The sequence below is a fragment of the Amblyomma americanum genome, chromosome 1 (assembly GCF_052857255.1).
Source record: "Amblyomma americanum isolate KBUSLIRL-KWMA chromosome 1, ASM5285725v1, whole genome shotgun sequence".
NCBI lineage: Eukaryota > Metazoa > Arthropoda > Arachnida > Ixodida > Ixodidae > Amblyomma > Amblyomma americanum.
In genome coordinates, this window is record NC_135497.1 from 434,369,800 (window position 1) to 434,384,291 (window position 14,492).

Below are 14,492 nucleotides of genomic sequence, written 5' to 3' on the forward strand. Positions count from 1 at the left end.
CCCCATCGAGTTAAATCCTCATGAGGTGAGGGTGAGGACGCCCTCATGAGGTTTCGCTCTCGTGAGGATGCCCATCACTGCCTCCGACCACTTAGGTAAGCTCTGTACGAAAATTTGCTCGCGATCGCCAGGCTGTATTATTGGCCCAAACTCGCTGATGCCGTCCAATAGTGTACACTAAAGAACCCCAGGCGGTAAAAATTCCTGGCCCCTTCACTACGGCCCCTTCATAGCCCGAGCCGCTTAAAAATGCGTCATTGACGTTAACTGCCACACACTTGACCAGTGATTGAAACTTTTGAGAGCCAATCAGAGATGCAACATGGCGCCGTTAGGCGAATGTGAATATCGAGAATAGGGCCCCTGGTGCCCGCCGTAGCGGCCACAACAGCCCCAGGGCTAAACTAAGTGTAAGGCAACTTACCTTTATTTTTTAAATTTTCAACCTTATACACGGTTTTGAGGTATGTAAACAAACACGGGTGCGGATGATGATACTAGCCCTAAAGCGGTTCTCTTATCAATGGCGCGACGTTTGAACAGGTTTACGCCAGCGCCGACGGCGCGTGTCGCCCAGCGATTTAAAAAGCAAACCCCGCTGGTTTTGATAACGTAGCGCGGCATCCAAATCCTTCCGCGCAGTGTTTGATAAGGTACCGATGCTGGTGACCGGCCAGCTTTCGATGCTTCTCTTTTCTCCTGGGGTTATTGTTTGCTGGAAAAACACGCCCGTCCAAACTCTTCAAACATGTGTTCTGGGGCTAAATCACAGTATTTTCACAACAAAAAAAGTTCGACAAACCACGTATCAACAACGAAACCCGGAACAAGCTTGGGAAAAAAAACGTAACTGCAAAAAAATTTGAACACGAAAAAGAAAATTACATATAATGTTCCAAAATAAGAAGAACAAAAACAAATATAATGATGACTACTTTGTAACAATTATTTAAAAGCTTTTTTTCCCGTTTCTTGAATGGTACCATCGTAATTAAACAAGTCCTCCGTTATCATCATCATGACTATCGCCGCCGCACGAGCCAGCGATCGACTGCTGCCGTGCGCGTGTTCTTTCGGTCATCGGCATGACATTCGAATGCTTCTGCAACATGGACGGCCTAAGCCACGATGCACAGTTGAGGTCTCGGCGGACTCGCAACGAAGAAGAGAGACGGCACCATGAACGAGATCTCGCGAGGTGTGCCAGCAGGCGACTGCGGCCGTGCACCCCAGCCCGTCTGAGCACTGGGCTCGGCAAAAAGAAACAAGGTGAGTGACAAGAGCCCTGCCGCTTCTTCGTTCTGCGCTAAGCTAAGCAGATTTTCTATGCCCCTTAGAGCATACGAGCTACGTGTATTCAGTGCGGCGCCTTTAGTAACATATTCACCTTTCAGTCACTGTTGCCGTCTACAGTCGTGTAGTTCATCCAGTTTTCAGGAAAAAAAAACTAAGTGGAGGCCTTCCGCATGGCATAATAGGAAGCTCAGGGAACCGTGCGCCGGTCCCCGGCTCAGCAATTATGCAATTCTCTTTCACTACATTTGAGAGGAACCCATAAGAATTCGCGAGGACCAGGAACCAGTTCTACGCAGATGTGCGTGCATGTATCGCCGCCCGCAGAATTAGGTTCATTTAGCATACCGGAGTCGTATTAGTATAGACGTATACTAGTTTACCACACGCCTCCTGCGCACGTGCAGTGCCATTGGTGCGGCCAGGTGGGGCAGCTGCGCATGCGCAACGGGCGTCCTGTACACCGGCATACGTTTACGCTAGTAGAGACTTTTAGCTCTGCGCATTTACGTTCCTTAAAGCGGCAGACTGGGCTAGTTGGTTTTACATCTTCATGAAATGGCTGCGCGAAAGCAAACACACACAGACAGAAGGGAACAAGCGCTGAATCAGCGCTTGTCCCCTTCTTGCTGTCTGTCTTTGCTTGTGCGCTGCCATTTCTTTAAGACTTACGTTCCGCTCCGCTTAGAGCCCACCCAGGGGAGCGCCAGCGGAGCGTAGCGCGCGTAGAGTTTTGCCGCAGCGTCTAAAATGCCCGAATGTGCGTATTAGTAGAGCGGAGCGCTGTGCTGCCCCAGCTATTGATCAAAAGCGGAGTTACGCTTAAACGAATTTGAATCACGCTTCCTTTTATATAGGTACGCTAAAATTGCTAAATAAAGGCATTACTCGTTTTTCTTGTGTATGCTGTAACATCAGTGGTCCATATCATCTAATAGTAAGAGTTTCGTGTTTGTGATGGTCAAGTCAAGCCGAAGCTCCGCGAGCACTCCACTGGAATGACTACACGATCGAGTGAGCGCGCAGCGCTGTAAACCCGCTGGCCGCCTCAGCGTTCTGCGCATGCGCAGTAGCACCCCCACTGGCCGACTCCGCTTCACTGACCCGCTCTGCTAAAGGACTCGAATATGTATCCAGTATGCTAAAAACGTCTGTTAGCAGGACACGAACGCCCGAGGGCCTCGCTTGGAATGACATAGCGCCGCTCAGCGCTGTCTGCTCGGCCCGACACCATGCTCGGTGTGTTTGCGGCGGCTGACTATCCGTCCGAAAATGGTCTCGGGTCCACTGACCTAAGCTTAGTAGCGCTAATGTTAGTCCAAGCCACTCGCTCATGCATTCATGTTAAGTGTGCGGGAAACGGTACATCTATACGTTCTCCCTTTATCTTGTGAAGCATTTTTTTCCCACATCGCGTCATGCCATGCACGGCCAACGCCTCAATGTACTTTTCGCTATAGCTTACTCCGATTTCTAACTTTCGTGACTTATTACCATCGCTAAGTGTCCCGAATGTGGACGAGGGTTTTTTTGTTTGTCATGCCATGAAGAGGCGCCAATTGGCCTTTCCCTCTTGATCAAGGATTTGCCCAAGCAGTATTTGGACTAATTTTGACTCTTCTAAACCAGCTTTTTTTTTGCTCGTATGGCCTGAGCCAACACCGCATTCATTTCAATGCCAAACAGATCAGCCAGTTTTGACAGATCAAGCCCTTTTCTACCCTTTTTTTCGCTCTCCCGTTCGCTGGACTTCAGACCTGTTCCTTCGGCTTGGTGAGGGAAGACGTCCGCATAACCAGCGACATACCACGAAAAATGGGTGAAGAAAATGTTTGCTTTTTTTTTCGTGGATGTCATATACCGCATTCTCCAGCTATGTGGGCAGCCGCCATCAGCTCGCGCAATGACTTAACCCACCGTTGCACAATTAAATCAAATCAAATCAAAATTTATTCGCCTGTATGCGTACGCATTCTTAAATTCTGATCTGCCTAAGCACAATTTGGTTGCTGGCTGATCAGGCAGCAGGTGGATAAATAACTCTATATGCATACATTTCTTGTCTACACAGACATGCTAATATAGAGAAAAAAAGGCTGTGAACACAAAATAGCACACACGAGATAACTCAAACTATACATCAAGGAACTACATTTGCACACCCTTTGCACACCAAAACACAATCGTAATCCTACGCTTGTTATTTGCAATACATTGATAATCGGGAATTTCATTAGACACCGCTGGTTCCCAATAATTGCGTATCTTTTTACCATAGCTTGTATAAACCCATGGCTTAACAAAATGTTCCGTTTTTCTCAAGCTGCGCCACATCGAGAGGAGTAAACGAACGTAGAGGTCCAAACTGATCCCAATACGGAGCGAGCGACCTGGCTGGTACAGAAAGAATCGAGGCGTTGCCTGAACCAGGCGCATGACGTCAGAATTACAACGATCTTTTTTTGCAGACTGCGGCGAGGTCAGTCCACTTACCTGGAACTCCAACTTGAGATATAAACACGGAGCGCATATATGTAGAAGTCATAATTTATCCTTGGGTGTGGTTGTTTAGCTGTCACCTGCTCCATCTGCCTTGAATGCCGAAAGGTTTGCGCGCCTACGGGTGCGTGGATTGTTACGGCTAACACGCGAACACTTCACTGCAGCATGCGCTGCCGCGCGTCAAAACATACTGGCGCAGGCGTAGAGGGGCCTGTAGGAAGGAAGGAAGGCCTCAGACGTTGCTGGCACATACCCATTACGGGGGAGTGGCCAATATACAGGCGGGTAATTGCTGGATACAGGAAAGTTTTGACGGGAAAAGGAGTGGTAATAGGATGTAGCCTGATAGATTGGAAGACGGAAGGACAGGGGTCCTGTTAACTTGGAGATCGAAGACGGGACAATGGCTTAATGTGCATAATAGTATACAATGCCTGCAATGTTCCAATGTCGTACTGACTGAGTGCAGGAAGAAGAAATTAGAATGGGAGGCGCTGCGTTTCTTGGAGAAAATTTTGCACAGCAGAGCGCACACTCCTTTCGCTTCGTCCAAGCAAAGAAGCGCCAATTGAAAGAACAACCGCGGAAGACACAGGCAAGCCCAGTTGATGAAATGAAATTTGCAAAAGACGCTTCCTCAAATGAGAGAAGCGGCGGCAGAACAGCAGGAAATGATCTATTGTCTCAGGTTCGTCACAAAAAGGGCACAGTGGGGAAGCCGCCAAGCCAGATCTGTGAAGGTAGAAACTTAGAAGTGGAACCCGGCAACGCGAGTGCGTGAAAGAGACCTCTAGTCTGCGTGAGCGCCAGTCTTTGCTACTCAAAGGATGCAGAAGATGCTGATATTCGGGAGATGATGTAAGAGTCGAGGCAGCAAATTCCTGAAATATTGTGTAGCTGCGAAACCTCACCGCAGCTGTAAATGCGCACGTTGGTAGGACAGCAACAATTCGGCCGCAGAGAGAGGCTCTTGCTAAGGAATCTGCAACCTCATTTAAGTGAAAACCCATGTGACCTGGTACCCAAAGCAACCTTACCGAATTTAGATGAAGCGGAATCAGGAACTTAAAGAGGCGTAATGCCCGAGACTCAGTGGGTGAGGATAAGGAAGAGCAAATGGACAGAGAGTCTGTCATAACCACAACCTGGGAAACGGTAGTTTCTAATTTTCGTAAGGCTAAGATTACTGCTAATAATTCAGCCAGAAAAATGGGAGTGAAGTCAGGAAGACGGAGAGAAAAAGACGAATCCAGTGAAGGCGAAAAAATTCCCACACCTGCCTTCTCGCGATCCTGCGAGGCATCGGTAGCAATAAGAACATGACAGGGAAAGGACCTTAGGTGGTCCTGCAACAGACCCTTAAAGAAGCGGGAAGGGCTGCAGCTTTGCATTCGATGGGAAAATGTCATCGAATTCAATCTGGACAGATGATGAGTTGTTATACAATTGGCGGACATCTGTGAAATGAATATTTATGGGATCAAGGAGGGACTGCACGTAACATATCTGCGGGGTATGCAAACGAGACCAGGCAGCCCTAAAAAAGGCGGAAGGTTGACTAAGAAATATTATACTGGAAGCGTGAAGAGGTGAGTCGCACAATTTTAAAAACGTTTGAACTGTTAAAAGGCGAAACCTAACTGATAACGATGGCATTCACGCCACAAGGTGCAGAACAGCATTGGCGACATATTTTGGAAGCCCAAGACAAAGGCGCAACGCCTCACGCTCCAACAGCATAAGAGGGCGAAGTTTATAGGCAGGAGCTCCCGAGAATAAAACACACCCGAACTCCAAAATTGGGCAGACGTACATTTTATAAATCATCAGAAGTGTATGCCTTCTCATGCCTGAGCTAGCACTACAAAGCCTACGGAGGATACCAATGACCCGAACTCCTGTTGCAGAAAGTTGCTCAATGTGCGGCCGCCTGGAAAGAGTAGAGTCGTTTACTACTCCGAGATACTTCACCGTCTGAACTTGAGGTATTATGTTATTTCTATAGACCAGGCAGATATTTACAGGAACAGAAACTGGAAGTACTAACAATGCGCATTTCTTCACATTAAGGGACAGATGAATTCTTCCTAACCAGTTGTCAAGAACATTGAGGTAATTTTGCAGGGTTCGATAAAGAGTGTGAATGTCACCTGCTGTTGCAAAAAATGCAATATCGTCGGCGTACACATAAGCTTTCACATTTTGAATGCATGGAATTGAGCTTGGAAAAATGTTAAAAAGAACAGGTGAGAGAACTGATCCTTGCGGTACACCTCTTGTCTGTGGAAATCTCCTTGAGGAAACACCATTTTGGCAGCAGTAAAATTGTCTATTTTCCAAAAAAGCAGAAATCCAGGCTACAAAATAGCATGGGAAGCTCAGTTCTTGTAATCTTAGTAATAGAGTCGAGTGCTCAACGCTGTCGTATGCTTTACTGACATCCAAGATGACAAGCGCCGCAAGCTGTTTTCTATTGCGAGCTAATTTAATACGGCTCTCTTGGTCAGTATGAGCACACCAAATTGAACAACCCGGCCTGAACCAATTTGACATGGAGTCAATAGAGCATTTCCTGAAATGAATGACATGACACGGCTGAGAAGGACCCTTTCCAACAATTTCAATAGGTTCGATGTTAAGGAAATAGGGCGTATATTGTCTAAAGTTAAGCCCTCCTCTTGCTTTTTAAGCAGTGGAACTATTTCAGCAAGATGCCACTCATGCGGTATCCAAGGACCTTTAATAGAATGGTTAACTAGAGCCAACAGGTCTGCAGGAGATTCATTGAACAAAATTTTGATCACAGATGAAGTGACCTTATCGGGGCCAGGAGCCGCTGGGGATAAGCGCAGAGCAATTTGCGACAGCTCAGGCGTAGAGACCTCAGTGAAATCACTTGAGGTGCATGTAAATATGGTAGGAGAAGGTAAGGCAGATGTAAAGCGAAGCTCTAAGCCACACGCAATATCCTCTAAGGCATTTGCGATGTCAGCAGGGGACTGAACGAGGGATTCAATGTTGGCAGCCGGTGGAATCACCTTGATGCGACTCATGAAATTAAACAAAGCTCGTTTATTTCCTGATTGTGAAAGAAAATCGTAATGATTTGTATTGTACTCCTCCTTTGGACGGGCGACGGTGCGCTTAAATGTTGCTGCAACATACTTATAATCCAACCAATTTTTTGGGCATTGATTGACGAGAAGTTTCTTCCAAGCTGCTTTCCGTCGTCTATATGCACGCGTGCACTCAGCATTCCACCAATTGTTCGCGATTGCACCCTTGGTTCTCTTAACCAAAAATTCAGACTTTTGCCCTGCATGGTCCAGTACTTAACACAGATGTGCAGCCTTGCTTTCGGCACTTGTCGGTACGCAAGTGTCTGAAGTGATTTGGAGGGCTTATTTTAGCGTGTCTTTAAAGTAACTGTAATTTAATTACGTGAGCTGATGTCGCCCAGGAAGAGTTAATTTACACGCAAACTTGAAACTAATCGGTAGATGATCACTGTTTGTTGCATTGTCAACAGGCGCCCAAGACATAACAGACACTCCTGTGGAGGAAAAAGTTAAATCTAAGGCGGAGCGGCATTGGCTCCGAACAAACGGTAGGCAGTCCGGAATAGTTGCAAATCAAGTTGTTGTCAGCAGCCCAATCAAATAGTCTAGAACGAAAGCTGTCTGTTTTAAACCCCCACGCCACATGGTGCGAATTGAAGTCTCGAAGTAATAGAACCAGAGATCGGCTACTAGACATGAGTGAGTCAAGGGGCCCAGTGTTACGCACACCAGACGGGAAATATGCATTAGCTACCGTAAAGGGCTGGTGACCTGGGACGCTGATGTCAACCGCAAGGATTTCACATTCATTGTCCGCATATTGGAAAGAAATGGATGCCCTGTGGCAAAACTTTGTAGAGATGAGCACTAACAACCCTCCCCCTCGTGATGACCGGTCAAGCCGGAAAGGACGGTAATTCTTGAGATTATAATTGAAATTTGAAGTTAGCCATGTTTCCTGTAAAGCAACTAAATCTGGTAGAAGCTGATTGCATAGGCAATTTAAATCTGTTGAAGCTGAGAATATAGATCGACAATTCCACTGTAGTACACTTAAGAACCCAATCTTGGCGGAGGTGCCGCAGCCGCGACTGCCTTTTCTAGAATCCTGGTCTTAGCATTTTGACTTGCGTTACTTTTCTTTGTCTTTGACTGGGGGCAAGATGGGCCTGCAATATTCAGAGGAGACCCACTTCGTTTCTGGGCGCGTAGATCAGACTCCATATACATACAGTCTATAGAGGATGAGACCATAACGCTGGTCGAAGGAGAGGCCTGAGAGGTCTTTTGTGGCTCACATTGTTTTTGGCCCTGTGGAGCGGAATCAATTACTACAGAAGGAGGAGTAGCTTCCGAAGCCAAACAAGACAAGAGCGGAGCGGTGGACGCCTGCAGAAGATTGGTCATCTGTGCAGCTATGACCTGCGAAATGCACGCGGACACGGTTTCCATAATGCGACCCATTGCGTTTGCCACAGCTTTCTCAACTGCCGCTGTAATAGCCTGGGACCAACTAGAATCCATTATGGGTGGGCATTTGGCGGCCACACTAGAGTAGCCTGAAGCTCTCTCCTTGACTGCGGCAAAAGCCTCTCTCTGCGTGCATCTGCGCTTGTCTATAAGTTCGAGCACCTTAACTTCTTGTGCTCGTGCAGGACAGTCAGGTGAATCAGCAGGGTGAGCACCGCGAAACAAACAACATTTCTCATGCTGTTCAGGACATTCCTCTCTGCAATGACATTTCCCACAGGCACAGCAGCGTAAGGCCGATTTGCAGGCTTTGCCGCTGAGGCGAAATCACCAGCAGTTTGCACACTGAAGGGGCCGTGAGTTAAAGGCATCTACTCGAAAAACCAATGGCCACACCTCAATCTCTGACGGGCAAAATATTCCTGCAAATGTGGCAATGCCGGACTCCGTATACGACGTTTGCAGTCATATGCGTCGTCTTCTCAAGCGATGAAGCGAGTGAAAAGGAGACGATGCGAAGCACCGCCTCCAGCTCCCTCTGCGCCATTTCGCTTCGATGTGCAGTCGCGTGTTTATATTAAGTGTGGACATGCCTTTCCGTGCGCATTGCGATACAACAGGACAGTTGGAGGCGCATCAAATCTTTTTGGTATAGTTTCTCTGTCGTATGTGCGTCGTCGATCTTCTAAGGGCTCGCAGCTAGAGGACGGCTACACGGACTACACCTTATGTGATGCATTTCAACCTTGCAGGAGCCGCTGAGCGACGTCGCCTTCAGAGGCGTCGGCTGGAGATCCTGAGCAGCAGGAGGCCGCCTTACTTTCTAGTGCCATGCAGTCATCCACGCGCTTTCCCCCCTCTTGATGACTACCGGAGTCTCTGCGAGCACCATCTCAGCTTTTACGAGCGCATTCGTGGCGCACAAATCCCTGGCAGTGTGGCAGGTATGTCTTCAAGAAGAATTTCCGCACAGTTGTGCATATTTTTTGCCTACTCACTTACTAATTTATTCTTAGTTTCAGGTAAGAAAATATTGGGTACCTAGTTAGCCGGAACTATGGCGGATTTTGAGAGCCCAGAAACGTAGAGAAAGTATAGCTCATGGTGTCCCCACCACCTCGCTTCAAAGCGGCCGTTAATTATCCGCAATATCATTGGTTATATATTCATTTGTGCATCGTCGTTACGCAGGCGCCACCTTTCGAAATGCAGACTTTTATTTCAAGTTGAGAAAATTATATTTTCTTCTTGTGGCAGCGAAATCGTGATGCTTACCTGGCTTATATTTAACATATTAAGTGGTCCTAGTGTTGAAAATGGGCCACTTGTTGGCACACTAATTGGATGGATAACGAAAAGCGTTCGTCTCCCATTGATGACCATGCAGCGAGCTATACAAATGAAAATTAAAGGTGTGACGTTGAGAAACAGGAAGAGAGCAGACTGGGCCAGCGAACAAACGAGTTTGTAGCAGCAGCAGCACCAATCTCAAGCAACACATTCGGCACCGGTGACGGCGTCGAAGAGCGTACCGGTTGGGCTCCCGCCTCGCGCTTGTTTCTTCTAGCTAGCTCTCGGCAGCGCATCGTTCTTTGGCACCACTGTCAATAAATCTCCATGTATATCCTAGACCTGGCCTCTGACTGTTTGTCGCGACACGTTAGACATCCTAACCGAAATCAAGAGGAAGAAATGAGCATGCGCAGGTCATGCGTTGCAAGGGCAAGATAATCCTTAGCGAAAAAGGCTGCGATAAAAGAGCATATCAAACACATTGTATTATTTCATATTTTTTGCAATTTTGTCCCTGTGCCTAAATTGCAAAACCAATAGTTTAATCCTGAGTATGCTAGGAGTAGTATTTTGAACATTCTTACAAATGAATCCAAAATTCATTTTTTTCCGCTGAATATATTCATTATACTTTAAAAATATATTAAACATATACATTAGAAGTATAAAATTACTACACTAAAATGCATCACTTCGGCTTGAAAAAGGCGTCTTACACGGATTTACAGCTTGTGACTGATCAATGTTGTCAACAGCAGAAGTAATGACTGATCCGCCTATAAGCATCAGGAGACAGACAATCCAGAGAAAACGCGTTCTCATCAAGAAGTCTACGACAGTGCAAGGCCAAGTGAGGGGACCTTTACGGGAAAGATGTCGCCACACAGGAAATGCCAACAGAAAGTGAAGTCAGCAAACAGAAACTGCCGCGACAAGCGTGATACTTGTCTTGGCTTATGTATACCCCTCGTGAGGCGACACATTATCTTGCCCGGTGAGGCGTTGTGGGCCCCAAAATTATCGCACAAGTGTCGGAGTGGTCGCATTCGAATCTGGGGTTTATAGAACCGAATTGATGGTCGGAACTTGCGTCAGGCATCAGACGGGAGCCGAACTGTCAACCAACAAATACATGGGCATCTATGGGAGCCGGATGGCCTTGCCAGTCGGGGTCCTTTTCCCTGGCATGTTCGGGCCCGGAGATGCGCATGGCGCCCAGGCCCGTATAATGCTATCACGCTGTCCACACGTGATATGAATAAGTGGTGATTGCCTTCCTGCTGGAAGCTACCATAAACGAATGGACGACAGAAATGGGAGAGTTTTCACTGTTTCCGGAAACGTGATTTCGAGCACTAGGTTATTCCATGGCAGCTTGAAGTGTACTGCAAATAAGCTGAAGCGGACTGCCCATTTATTAGATTAAAATTAAACTGTCGACGAATTAATTTCGTATTTACGAAAGTACACTTTAAATACACAGCCAACATGCTAATGCGATTTCGCGAAACGCGATTTCCTGCACAAGGTTATTCAGCGGCAGCTTGCAGCGTGCTGCAAATGTGTTTACGCGAATACCTCGTTCGTTGGAATTTAGGTATACTTTGAACGAATTAATTTCGTATTTACGAAAGTACACTTTAAACACATTACCAACATATCATTTCCCGAAACGCGATTTCTAGCACTATCTGTTCAACGGCAGCTTTAATTGTGCTGCAAATATGTTTACCAGGACAGCTCATTCTTTAGGATTGAAGTATAATTTGGACGATTTGCGAAAGCGCACTTTCAATACATTGCCAACATGCATAGGGCGTTTTCCGAAACGCGATTTCTAGCACGAGATTTTTCAAGGGCAGCTAAAAGTTTACTTTATATACGTTCAAGCTACTACCCGTTTGTTAAAATTGATGTATACTTCAGACGAATTAATTTCATATTTTCTAAAGTAGACTTTTAATACTTTGACTAGATACTACAACCGCGTGTATATATTTTTTCACGTATTTGAGACGTGCTCGAAGCAAGCTTTAAGTGACGTATTTCTGGCAAAAGTTAAGAATATACTTCGAATACCATGCGTAAAATTTCAGGAACCTATTTCCGGCATATTTTTAGTGCATTCAATGAATACAAGATATGTTTAAAGTACAATATACATATCCCGCCCTATATTCCAGAGGTATTAGTTTTCGCTAAGGGAATGAATGGTCATTAAAGATTACGAAAGGGAATCCGAGAGGAGGCAAGCGTAGCAGAGGGCGGTAAAACGTTAGGCGGGCGGTTGAGGCTAGCAAGTGTGCGGGGGCAAGTTGGCCGCAGCCGGCACTTGAGCGTGTTACTTGGAGAGACATGAGAACGGCTCCGTGCAGAGCAACCAGCAGAACCGGACGCGTGCCCAAGAGAAGGAGTTCACATGGACGACGCTGGAGACACAACTGAGAATTTTACTCGATCAAAGAATCGATCAGAGCAGGGCGCACGTGCGCGCGAGCCGGCAACGCGGACAAAAAGAAACTGAACAAAATAAAAGGAGAGGCATTTGTCCCGCAGTGCGCGTAGTTAGGATATGATGATTATGAATAATAGAACAGCCTGTACGCTGTCTTCAGACATGTTTGGAATAACTATAGCGAAATATTTCTCAGGGTTGATGAAGCGCACCGCTTCTAGCAGCGTTGAACTAGGGGCTACATGGAGAGGCGGTGCGTATTCGTAGACAAAGCACCGAGACGACACAATCGCCTTTGCATTCTAAGCTCGTTGTTAGCGCAATTTATCTATTTATCGGGATATCTGAATGGCCTTAGAAGTGAGGGATTACATGAGTGGGGCAGTGCATACGAAAAAGCGTTCTCAAAAACTGCGCAAAGCATAGCTAGAGAACGATTATAAAAGGGCACTTTTAATGGGTAATTACAGAGTGTCCTTTTGGACCATCTTGAGCGTGACTAGTAGCAATACACAATTTTAGGAGATGAAGAAAGGACCTAAGCGACACAAACGCTAGCAATGCCTCAGTCTTTTTGTATCTTTATCGCCGCCTGAGCATATAATATAATGACAGAGCGCATGACAAGACCTTTACGACACCATCCACTCAAGACCTGACGGGCAGTTGAATTTTTTCTCTTGAAATAGCGGATGAAATATGTCCCAGCAATCAACAGATGGACGTTCGCCGGGTGAAATGGTGTTATAATATATGGACTTTGAGATATCTTCCTGAACAAGGTTAAGGAAAATCTGTCCAATGCAGACGACGACGAGATCGCAAGTGCGGCAGCCTTGGAAAGTGCTTTAGCATCATAAAATGCCTTCATCAGGGACCTTTGAAATCTTCAGGTATAGTGTTATATAGCCAGCGTAGCCGCATCCAACTCGTTTTCTTCCCCTTCGGGAGATTTCTAAAAGGTGGGAGACAGTGCGAGCATGTCACAGCGCTGGTAAAAGAACGATCTTGTTCACCTGCGTTTGAACAGGCAAAAAAGAATTAAATAAAAGAAACTAAAGACGAAAGCTGATAACCTTTCCATTAAAAAGACTGGTGCCTTTTTCATCTCCCGATATAGAAGTGATATCACGACGCATTCCAGCATTGGACGCAAAGCAGCAACGTTATACGTACCTAACTGCGGTCATGTTGGAGACCTATAATAAGTTCTTTACCTATCACGGGATACGAAAGTGTAAGGTTGCTTGCCAGCGATGACGCCAAAAATGTTTTGAAACCGCGAAGTTTGTCTAGAAGTAGTTGAGTTCAAATATAAAGATTAGTCCCAGATTAATCGATCAAGGACAACTTCTTACTTTCTGAATTGTGATGTGACAAGGGAAGGTTATTGCCGCACTGACTGCACTTCCCTTCAGCCTGCCTGTCGCGATCGTGAGACCTCAGCAAGACGTCGTGACAGACTTGCGGTACTGAGTGTCGATTTTACTCTAAACGTTCCTTTGTTTTATGCCGACTAAAGCTTGGACTCTTTATGACGAAAATTGCCTGTGTCGAACCAATTTTCCCTCACTGCCACTGCTGAAGTGACAAGGCAAATAAAGTGTGCGACGTTCGTACTTTTCGATTCCCTATTTTGTGATGCCGTCTACGTCTTACTATTGCGGTAGAGGCTATGGACTAATAGAGGTATTGCTGAGGACCTATGTTCTTATTTGAAACTGACCAGAATAATTCTCTGTTTTTTTATCTTTTCTGCAGTGGTCAACCAGCAGCCGCCGCGCAACCAAGAACTTAGGGAGGCTGAAAGGGAGACATCACTTCAATCCCGCTTACAAAGTGCGCTCTCGGATGCAGTGCAGACGCTTTCTCATCTTCTCAACTTTGCCATCGGAAGAGCTTTACATGCAGTTCGTCGCATATTCCTCTATCGCTAGCATGTCTGAGAGTTTTTTTACTGTAATAAATCATCTCATGTGTTTAATTTTCATAGTGGCTTTATTCCCAATGCGAGCTCTTATCCAAAAGACGTGGATTACAGTGACTCATATCTGCTTCATCATTCCCATGCATGCAAGGATCTACCGATTCTGATGCGTGTACTTTAAAAACCCGTGATCGATCGTTTTTTTCGCGGACGTAGCGATGATGACAGGAAGGTGGAGCTTTCCAACAAAGCTGTTCGTTTTTTCTGAACATCTACCGACATTGTAAATGGAGAAACTAGGCTGTGACGACAGAAACATGCAAGCATTCCAGCCATGCTGCACCTAACATCGCTGCGTGGCGATATGCGAGTACTGTGCGCAACACTGTATTCTCTATAGCAGCTTTGCAACCTACTTGTAACGTTCCCAACTGTGAAATCACAATGGTTATTGCCGCACTGTAGGGACTACAGTTCCCTTCAGCCTGCTTGT

General features: G+C 46.2%; 1 protein-coding gene across 1 annotated transcript; it reads left to right on the top strand.

Annotated features, from left to right (window-relative positions):
- Positions 1-1,085: 1,085 nt before the first annotated feature.
- On the top strand, positions 1,086-14,009 carry LOC144125180 (uncharacterized). Its single transcript, XM_077658348.1, has 3 exons — positions 1,086-1,269; positions 9,077-9,268; positions 13,834-14,009. Exons 1-3 carry the CDS (start codon positions 1,086-1,088, stop codon positions 14,007-14,009), a joined length of 552 nt encoding a protein of 183 aa, XP_077514474.1.
- The last annotated feature ends 483 nt before the right edge of the window (positions 14,010-14,492 follow it).